The sequence below is a fragment of the Carex rostrata genome, chromosome 3 (assembly GCF_964058835.1).
Source record: "Carex rostrata chromosome 3, lpCarRost1.2, whole genome shotgun sequence".
In the NCBI taxonomy this organism is placed as follows: Eukaryota; Viridiplantae; Streptophyta; class Magnoliopsida; order Poales; family Cyperaceae; genus Carex; species Carex rostrata.
Window position 1 is genome coordinate 11,053,354 of NC_135920.1, and position 11,022 is coordinate 11,064,375.

General features: G+C 33.3%; 1 protein-coding gene across 1 annotated transcript; it reads right to left on the reverse strand.

The window, feature by feature from the left end:
• Window positions 1–211: 211 nt before the first annotated feature.
• On the reverse strand, window positions 212–4,737 carry TRM26 (RB1-inducible coiled-coil protein). The gene is made up of 7 exons (XM_078299415.1): window positions 4,508–4,737; window positions 4,009–4,178; window positions 3,543–3,622; window positions 2,073–3,104; window positions 1,693–1,980; window positions 1,081–1,246; window positions 212–962 (listed from the first exon to the last, which is right to left on the reverse strand). Exons 2-7 carry the CDS (start codon window positions 4,097–4,099, stop codon window positions 364–366), a joined length of 2,256 nt encoding a protein of 751 aa, XP_078155541.1. The 5' UTR covers window positions 4,100–4,178; window positions 4,508–4,737; the 3' UTR covers window positions 212–363.
• Between the last annotated feature and the right edge of the window lie 6,285 nt (window positions 4,738–11,022).

Here is an 11,022-nt window from a genome sequence, read left to right on the forward strand (position 1 = left end):
ACATGGTGTGGTGAAATAAAATCTACAGTTACGGTGTTTTTTTGTTTTTTTTACATTAGCCCGTAGGCACACACACACACACTCACAGTTACGGTGTAGACCTTTTTATGTTATGTAAAATGAACCTTAGATGGAACAGGACAAGGCAGTTTTCTAAATTTTTTTTTTTCCTCGTCATTCTGGTTTTTGTTTCTTTTAGTGACTCCACTGTCTAAGAAATTAAAAATTTGTCAACTATAAACATACAACACAATTTACAACCACAATCAGAACCACAATCGGAATTAATCGAGCAACTATGAGAAAAATACAAGTTCGCCCAATTAAAAACATCTACAGTAAAAATGTACATTCCTAGCTCCTTTATTTGTGTGTAATCTCACCAATGTTGACGAGTGCATCCCAAAAGAGCTCTTCAATCAATTCATCTGATATCTCCAATCCAATCTCTGTTTCTAACTCGTTCAATTCCTGGCTAAACGCATTACACCAAGAATTGTCTCTTAAATCTCCATAAATCAGACCATCCAGAGAACGCGATACATCCTCATCTGGCTGGATCAGCCTTTCTATCCGGCACCACAACTCGTCCAATAACCTCCTGCCATGTGGAACACCCATGTACCATTTCTTGAATGGCAAAACCTTGGTTAGCACCTCGTTGGTTAAATCAAATAGTATTTTGTGGGTTACTGCAGGTCCCATTTCTGAATCATCAGTTGATGTGAAGATCTCCTCTACTTTGTCAAAAACCCATTTTGGAATTGGCATGGTGAGCATGTCGCACCTTGAAATATCTGGATTAAGTTTCTGGTTTTCGTACAATCCGGCATTGACAAGGATAGATTTTACATAGGACTTCTCATGGCTTTCTGGTGTGGTGGTTGCAGCAGTTATAATTTTTTCGATTTTAGGTTTGTAAGGTTTACTGAGGTTGACTTGTTCCTGGAACAAGCTTGGTGCTGTAAGAGATAGAGAAGCAAGAATTAGTATCTTCTGATATTTTGAGATAAAAAAAAGGTGGAAAACACAAAAAGGAAGAAAAAAATTTACAGAAAAAAGAAGGAAAACAAATATTACTGGGACTGATTGGTAGCATCTCTTTAGATGCTACTGTCGAAAAATGTTCGTCAGCGAAAGAAGCATCCAGTGGGGACACAGGACTTGGGTAACCACCCCTGCACATCTCATCCCTGGGGCTATTGCATACAGATGCTGGACTCGGCGGTACCTCTGTAAAGTTTTCCTGTCACCATATCATAACACCAAATGAACTCAATAACTTAAAAAAAAAATTCTCATGAAATCAAAGAAAATATAAGACAAAATAGTTGCACGCTATCCAATTGACCATTATACCTTGTTGGTGTTGACAAAATTATTAGATCATTGATCCCTATCACAATGTCTAAAAATCAGGGAGAAATTCAGAGGCAAAGAAAAGGAGAAAGAGGCTAGTTTACAGGTACCGGTAGATATGCAGATCAGTACTAGAACTGATCAGCATGGTATCAAAACTCAAGATCTTAATCCTTGGTTTAGATTCATACTGCATGGACTCATTTATTCAGGTGTATCAGCAAACTTATATAACAACCAGTTCATACTGGTATCAATCTCATCTAGTTCAGCCACTTCATAACACCAGCACCAAAAAAAAAGAACCTAAACTTCTTGCAATCTAAAACAAACCTGCACGAATCCTGAATTCATGATCACGGATGGTGTCGTCACAAAATTCCGTACCGGCATAAAACCCTCCATAGTCTCCTCATCTGCTGATTGGATCCTCTTGCGAAAAAGCCACCTCCTCAATCCGAGATTGTGTGTAAAATTTCCAACCCTGCTGTTGGCTGCAAAGGCATCCTTTCTTGTTTTCCCTTCATGCTCACACCCTGCCTCATGCTTTCTCCGCAAGCAGGCCCTCACCGACACATGTGGCTCTTCTGACAGGAGCTTCACAAAGGCCGTACCTGATACCTGTCATTACAAAATTCTACAGATCAGAATCTAGATAAAATCTTAAAGCGGCTCGGTAAAAATTACCAAAAATCTACTGGTTGTAACCATACCGGTGCCGAAAATGATCTCACAAGATTCCTTGGTGACGCTTCCCCTTCTTCAAAAGATTTTGTGTCTGATTGGGTTGTTGATTTTGCTTCTTCCCGGTTTTTTACCTTTTTGCCCCTCTTTTTAACCTCATATGTTGGTTTTGTACTCCTCAAAGGAGCAGCAGCTTCTATCTCCCTCTTTAGCACACTCTTTATTTTCTCTGACAACAAACTCTTTGTGTCCCCATTCTCTTGCAAATTAACGGCACCTTTTCCATATGACCTGGCTGACTCTGACCGGGTGAGTGTACCATTCAAGTCTTGTACTACTGTCTCCCTTATTTGGTTTGCTATACTTCTCGCAATCTGCTTCGGGTCAGTTTTCTCTTTTTTAGATTTCCCTTCTATTTCTAGTTTAAGTTTATTCTTTACCTCCTCTAGAAAATCCGTCATGTTATTTTCCCTTTTCATTATCTCAGGTGATGGTATTGTTGATTCTTCCATGTCAAATGCCATCTCAGAACAGGGTTTAAGGATCACAATCCTTGTTGGTGAGGTCTCTCCAGTCGGTAAATGGATCAAATCTGATCGGGGTTTAGAATTCTCCTCGGAAAAGGTTTCTTTTCCTTTCTTTGTTTCATTGAAGGATAGGGATTGAACAAACTTTTGTTTGCTGAAATTTTCCAACTCGAGACTTCTGGAATGTTCTAGAAGCTTACTAGCTTGCCATGCCTCAAATTCCTTCTTGAATTTCTGAAGGGCCTCTTCTTGTGGGTGTTCTCTTGAGTGAGGCTTTGAGTGAAATAATTCGCGCCTTGTCTTGCTTCTGTTTCTAGAAGATGAAGTACTGGCCTCAATTGGATCTATTTTTTGTATTGGTCCCTTGTTTGTTTCTTTTGGTAACGGCTCCATACCCATTAATCGGGCTACTACACTTGGTCTTCTAGAATAATCAGTTGCTTTGTTGGAAATCTCCTCTTCAATCAATTTCTTCATAGGTGCGTTGTTAGCACAGAAGCTCGATTTAGAGCAATGCCTCATATGGCAAGAGTACTACAATAAAAAGTTTATACTATATGTTATGGCATTATGACAATTATCAATTATTAATTTCATTGCTTAGGTCTTCTTCTGTCACACTTGGAATAAAAAATGTGCAGAAAAAAATTAAGTGAATTTAGTTTTGGTTATTTTGATGTTATATGTTGCATAGGAAAAGAGGAAAGCATATATTTTATTAAAGGCTTACCAAAAAATTGACCAACCTTATACTTATTTAGCTTAGGTTTTATATATTATTATTAATGCGTCACTGTTGTTTAGACATACGAATTAATTTTATTCACCTAACTTTTAGTATTTTTTGTATGACGGTATGAAACTAAGAATCCCATAAAATTAGAAAAAAAAAAATCAAATAGTGATCCCAACACTATTCCTTTGGATAATAGAACAACTAACTGATGAAATTTAAAGGTAACATTAACTAACTGGTATATCATCATGGACCACGCTGTTGCTCTGACATGATTCTGAAGTAAATTCAACACTGTTCCTTGGAGCTTCTACACCTGAAATATGATGCCACATATATGAATTAAAAGTCTCGGTACTTTTATGCAAAGCAGCGGACAGAACGTAGAAATTTCAAGCCTAACATATTTAAAAAAAAACATTGCTATATGAGTCCCCACCAAAGGATACAGTTTCGCACCAAAATTAGATTTCTTGATAGATATATTATATTTTACTGATATAACATCAGCTACACAATTGGGTAGCAGACCTAAACATTAGATCAACCAAATAAAAGTAATTTAGGAATACAGACATGTACGAGTTGAAGTTTCAGTCAGTATCAACTGTGCCTTGATCAACAAAGCTGTAATGGAATCTGTAGTTTTATGAAATAAATGCCTTAAAGTATCAAGTGGTGTCTCACTCTCAATTAACATACCTTCAGTATTCCTTCTGTGCAAATATGGCAATTTTCGAGGTGTTACAACATTGCCCTGATTGAAATCCAAGTACTGTAATATCCCGGCCATGCTTTTGTCTTATGAAAACTATTACTGAGTGGATTGATCTGCAGAAAGACAAAGATTCTTCAAACGGCTTATTCTCTACCTGCATTTTGTCGAACACCTCATAGTCAATATTCATATAAAAAAAGACTTCTATTATTGAATTAAATTACGAGTTAATCAGTAAAAAGACAATGTTCAAACTAATTCAATTGGTAAAATTCTTAAACGGAGCACAGATGCAAAGCTTCAACGCATAAAGAAAAGCAGGAAACATCATTGTTGTGGGTGTACCGTGTACACATACTCACAAAAACTTGATTGCGAAAAAAAAAAATCAGTAGTGAAATCAACACTCACACAATCATTTAAGCTAAGATCAGATCTTGTTTCTCTAATAACAGAATCCTTAATAACAATTTGAGATCATACCTTCATTCTTTCTCATCCAACGGAGGAGAGGATACAGAGAGTAGTATCACCATGAAGAGGAACTAGGAGGGATGCAATGCAACAGGTAAGCTTTTAGTACAGCGGCACATGAAAGCGAAAGCAGGCTTTGCAATAATTTTTCTTCTTTGTTTTCAGTATTCTGCCATCTTTTGCTGTGATTCTGACTTTCGCCACTTATTTTACCCCCCGCCGTCAGGAAAAAGGGTGGGCCTTTATGATTAGCGCTTCTTTTTGCAGTTGAATGGGTAAAAGAAGAGGAATAATGTAAATTCGCTGTTTTTGCTTTTAGGACAGCTCAGTGAAGCAAGGATTGTTGGTTGATTATTGCTTCTATCTGTCATAGTCTCGTATACTGGCGGCTTGGCGCCATTTCTTATTACTGTAACTTCCGGTAGGAGAAAATTTTATTATGTTTTTGAATAATGCTTTTACATACCCAAATTTAGTTGTATTATGAAACAACCCCTGGTGTGTAGGACTGGCAAAAAAGCTCGTGGCTCGTGGCCCGCTTGGTATTCGTTCGTGACTCGATCGGTAACAGCTCGTTCGTTAGTGGATCGAGTTAAAATTAGCTCGCTCACGACATACTCGAGCCAGAATTAATGAGTTTTGAGTTTGGCCTGGCTCGGCACGAGCCAGCTCGGTCATTAACGAGCTATATATTTAATATACATAGTTTAATAGTTTAATCGAATCCGTTCACTTCAGATTGGGAATATTATGGTCTATGGATATTATAGCCAGTGTTATGGCAATTGCACTTTGGACCGTGTTTAAGTTGATTGGTAATTTTATATGGAATATGTGTGAATTAATTATAAGCAATTAAGTTAATTTGTATGAATTTGTTTGATTTGGTATGCATTAATTTATTATGTGAATATATTTGTATGAATTTAGAATTTTGATATATTTGTATGTATGAATTTAGGTGTAAACTTAATTTATAGTAGTTGATTTGCTTAATTACAATTGAATTAAGAGCATTCTTCGGTAATTAGTCATATAAATATTATTTTTTTTAGCCATAATTGATAAGATGTGTTATGAAAATTTAAGATATAGCAGGAAAGAAAATATACAAATTTATAAATTTACCAAACTAATAACGAGCTAGCTCGGCTCGCTCGGACAAGTCACGAGTCGGTCTTAAGCAATAGTTTTAGCTCGGGACCTAAAATCTAAACTCGCTCGCTCAGCTTGATACACTAACAAGCCGAGTACGAGTGTGACCTAGCTCGCTCTTTAACAGCTCGTTGCTGTGTAGCCCCAAATACATTCACATGTTACATGTATTATCATCACGAATACGTATTGTATACATATCTAAATTTTTACATGCTATCGTTATTTAGGACATCTTAAATTTATAGAGCTACTATTTTCTTTCTTCTCTTTGTGCTTTGCTTATTCAAATACCCTACTATTTTTTACCGAAAGAAAAGGATGTTGTAAAAAATTTCAAACATAACGATAGCATGTCATTAATTACTAGTATCATACCCGTGCGTTGCAGCGGGGACATATTATAAGAAACAAATATATCAATGAAAATAATAATTATCTAAAAATTAAAACACATGTTAATAGAAAATTTATATGATTATGTATTTTTAATTAACTTTAATCGTGATCTCTGATAACAATTTGATGATGTGATGATTCTTTATTTTTAAGTACCAATGATATCAAATAATAGCTCGATTCGAATCTAATATCAAATATCATACAATAATTCAATATCAACATATAATATGATATCAAATAATAGCTCGATTCGAATATAATATCAAATATCATACAACAATTCAATATCAACATATAATATGATATCAAAAAACATAAATAAAAAGTGTTATCGTTTGTATGTATAGGATATATACACACACACATATTATAAGAAAAATATATATTTACACACATGTTCCAATTTATATTCTTCTTTGTTTTCAATTTAGAATACACACACACATACACACATTGATATATTATATATTGGAAATATATTCTAAATTGCCCACACCAATATGTATAGAAACAAAAAAAGAAAAATAAGGAAATTAAAAAAAAATGATTTCCACTGTGATTCGTATAGAAATGAAGAAGTAAGGAAACAATAAATAAGAAAATGGAAGGTTGAGTCTTCTCAATTGAAGAGGAAAAAATATGGAAATAAAGGAATAAGGAAACAAATAAATATATATATAACTATATTTCAGAATTTGTTCATTTTAAATTGTAACGTATCGTGTGGCAGCACATATGGTGGGTATGTTTTTAACTAAATTTAGACTTATATACATAAAAGAGATGCATTTAATCAAAGAAGACAAATTATGTAATTGGAGAGCTGAGATCAAATCCGAAGTTTCATCTCTCAATCGTAGCCGTTGGCGGATCGGACACCCAACGTGCATAATAATAGAATGGAGAAATGGAGATGTACGTTTTTTTAATTTATTTTTTTAGTAAAATTGGAAACAAGTCGACTAATTATATAATATTCATAAAAAATATACTCAGATGGAAATTAAAACTAACATCTTTGAAAAAACTGGAATCAAAGCAAATATGAGGCCATATACGAAAAGAGCAAATGAAAATTAGGAAATTGGAAGAATGCTTGGAACTTCCTGGAATTGCACATGGGTGCCCTGCCTCTGTACCTCATTAGCCATAATTCAGCCAACATTCTACTGTTATTTAATAATTATAGATTAGCAATTTGGATTCTCTGAAACGCTTATGGTACACTATACTGTATCTCATTTGCTTGTTGGTTCCTGATGCGAGTAACTTCAGCTTTTATATGTTTTTTACTTTAGATATCTCATAGCATAAACAATTATGTGCAGTTGATGATAGGTTTAAATGGAGAGTTCAAATAATCAAAATTAAATATATGTTATCAGGGTGGATCTGGGGGAGGGGCAGCTACTCCCTCCTGAATTTTGAGTTTTAGTGGAGATCGGATGTTCCGATCGACTTTGTGCTCTTTGGAATTTTTTTTTGTCTTCCTTTGAATATTTGAATTGTAATTTGGATTAAATTAGAGTTAATTTTTTTTTTGAATTATGATTGATAATTAGAATTATATGTTACAGAATTAGAAATTATAAGTCAAGAGTATTGAAAAGTACAAGTTAAAGTAATGTTTTTATCGAATACCTACCTAATTAGTTAATAAATTTAAATCTAATTAGCTATTTAAACTCAGTTCAATATTTTTTGCTCCCTCCAACGAAAATCCGCCCCAGCATGTTATATTGTGTAGAAATCCGGCACAAGTTGCCACACCCCGTGGCATGTATATATTCTTCCTTTTATCTTCGGTGACAATTGGAAATGATGGCCTGTTTGTTATTAAAAGTGTTGAAGATGTCGTATAGAATTCAGTTACACGTGGAACAGAACACACACTTTTGTTTTTTTGTTTTTTTTTTTTCTTTATTATTATTATTAGTTTTCTTTTTGTAAGGAAAACAGAGTACTACGATGGTACAAACTAACAAGTACAGACTAAAAATCTGAAATTTGTTTGACAAAAAAAAATCAATTTGGATTGATGATATTTTAATCATTAACTTTACTTCATATAATTAACTTTGGAATAAAGTGGTGAAATAATTAACATCATTAAATTGGATGGAAGGGATGAAACATTTCTTGTTATTTATATTTTAATTATCTGCCACATCCTTTTATGTTTTTAAATGAAGGGAAAAGGGATGCTCTTTTGTTTAATATATATACTCGAGTAACAGAACGCACGTTATGTTAAGTTTCTATCTCTCTTTTTTTGAATGGTACGTTCTAAAAAATATTTTTTTAAATATTATTAAAAATTGGTAATGTATTATTCTCTGTATAATAAATAAATTTGACCAAAACAATGTGTACTGTAACAGTTATTCCTTGTTTTTTTAACCGTTGTCAGAGCACTGCTTTCCATCTAGTTTACACAAACAATAATTTTCTCTAACATCAGAATATTAGCTGATAACCCGTCCCTCCATGTGCAATAGTCCAGTTTAAAAGTTATTTATATAATGACCTCTCCATCTCTCTCATTTTATTAATTGTGTGGGAGATAGAGTGTGTGTGTGTGTGTGAATTACACTTTTTCGCTCCATGTATTAGTGGTCACTAATTCTGAATTTTCTTGTAATACCAAGTTGAGATTTCCTGGGTGAAACTGCCTTACAAATTTCTTTTGATTGATCGTCTATTTGACAGTGGTTCGAAACATAAAAATTGTTGTTCTACCTATCCAATTTAGGTCCATCTACGCTCGCTCACAAAGTGCTTGATGAAATACTTCAGTGGTAATTAGTTGGCCTTCAATGTTAACTCTCATATCACTCACCAATGAATGTTCTAATAGATATATAAAAAAAAAAAATGAATGTTCTAATAGAAATGGTTGAAAAGTGCTATAATGTGAAAAAAAAAATTCCACAAAAGCCAAATTAATGCTTAGTGGGCATCCACTAACAATTATCTCAAGAGATAGAAAGAGAGACAGATCTGAATCAAAGAGAGAGGGTCGAGAACTGAAAAGTTCAAAGAAGAAAGAGTGACCGGACAAAATCACAAACGGGGTGGTGCCAATAGCAGACGTGTCTATTTGTTCCCGTAAGTATTTGCCATTGTTATTAATATATATTAACTCTATTTGATGGAACAAGATATTTATAAATAATGGACATGTCAAGTTAAAATTGGAGGGCATATTGGTCAATTTATTTTTTATTATAATTAATTAAATTATTAAATAGTTAAAAGGGGATAAAAGAAAGTATGTCAAATTTGTATGAGGATATTGGATATTGTGGTGATTTGATGGGAAAATTGACTATTTCAAACATTTAGGGCATGTTCGGATGTAATCCCGAAAATATTGTTTACATGGGAAGAAAAAAAATTCACTCAGACTGAATTTTTTTTTTCCCACGTGAACAATAAATTTCAGTTCAAACTTTTTATATTCCCGTTCCTATTCCCATTCCCACTGTGCAGCCGAACAGGGCCTTAGATGGTACACTGGAAATTTTTCCTTTCAAAAAAGTATATGCTCAGACAATAATTTATATTACAAAATATCAAGTCATGACTTAAATAAAACAGTGGACTTAGTACATTGGCACAAGTTCTCGTCTCTCTGAATTTTGAAAAGACGCATGTTTAATTTTTGAAATAACATCTTAAAAATGGTAAGATGTACCAGAGCCCTTTAATAAAATAAACAGTTGTGGCTTAAATTAATTTGTCGAGAGGAGTAAGAATGTAAGATGTTGAAAATTAAGTTTCTACATATGACAGTAAACTCTACATACGGAATAATTTGCATAAAGTTAATTCATTTGAAGAGATAGAGTAAGTTATTTCAAATTAATTCAGATTTTATTCCATTTTATTCATTTTTTTAATTCATTGTTTGACAATTTAAATACAGAATAAGAAATTATTTCATCTCTCACTCCACAATCAAACATGACCTATAATAACAGACAAGCAGTTAAATGCATGGAACCTTTTACCTCTTTTCCTAGTTAATGAAGAATGCTCATCCGAATGATATGCCACGTTAATTATGGGGTAAAGATTTTAATCAAGGATGGATTTACATTCATAACTAAGGGTGCCTAAGCATCACTATAATTTAAAATTATAATTATGCATATGGCAATTTAATTGAATTTTATTTTATTTCAAAAAATTTATATGGTTTAGTCCCACTTATAAAATGTCAATGTTTATTTGTAGTTCAGTGGTTAAAATTTCACTATGATTGTGGAGGTAGGAGGTCAAATCTCACCTACATACTGTACATTTTAGATATCAACCCCACCAATCAAAATTTTCTAATTCTGCCTCTAATTTTTTTTTAGTAAAGATTGGAGGTCAAATCACTCAACTATTTAATATCTCCAAATAATTGCTCATTTAAGGTTTCGAACATGTAACATATCACATGTAGAGCATTGCATTTGCCACTAGACCAAATATTGATTCTCAATTCTGCCTCTAATTTTATCATAATAGTTTTGGCTTCATGCAGTGCACAAATCATATGTAGCGTTGTTTTCATTGTATAAAGCCACTGCTCTGTTAAAATCTTTACCGTTGATCATCCATTCTATGAAGTTATATATATGTTATGTATTTTAGATTAGAACTAACATTTAATCTAGTGACAAAGACAAGTATTTTCTAATGCAAAAAGTCATGGATTAAAAATTTAAATTAAATATTTTATATAGATGATTAAATAAAAATTGACAAGCTAAATTTCTAACTTTTTATAAAAGTTAAAAATATTCGTAGTTCTGCTGTTTTAACTTCGTTACGCACATGAATCGTACCGTACGAAGCCGCTGCTATGTTAAAATCTTTACGCCCTGATTATACATCAATTTTTTCTTTTTCCAAAAAAGATCATTACATATCCAAAAATAAGATCGTATAATTATCAAGGTATCACATGGTGGGTC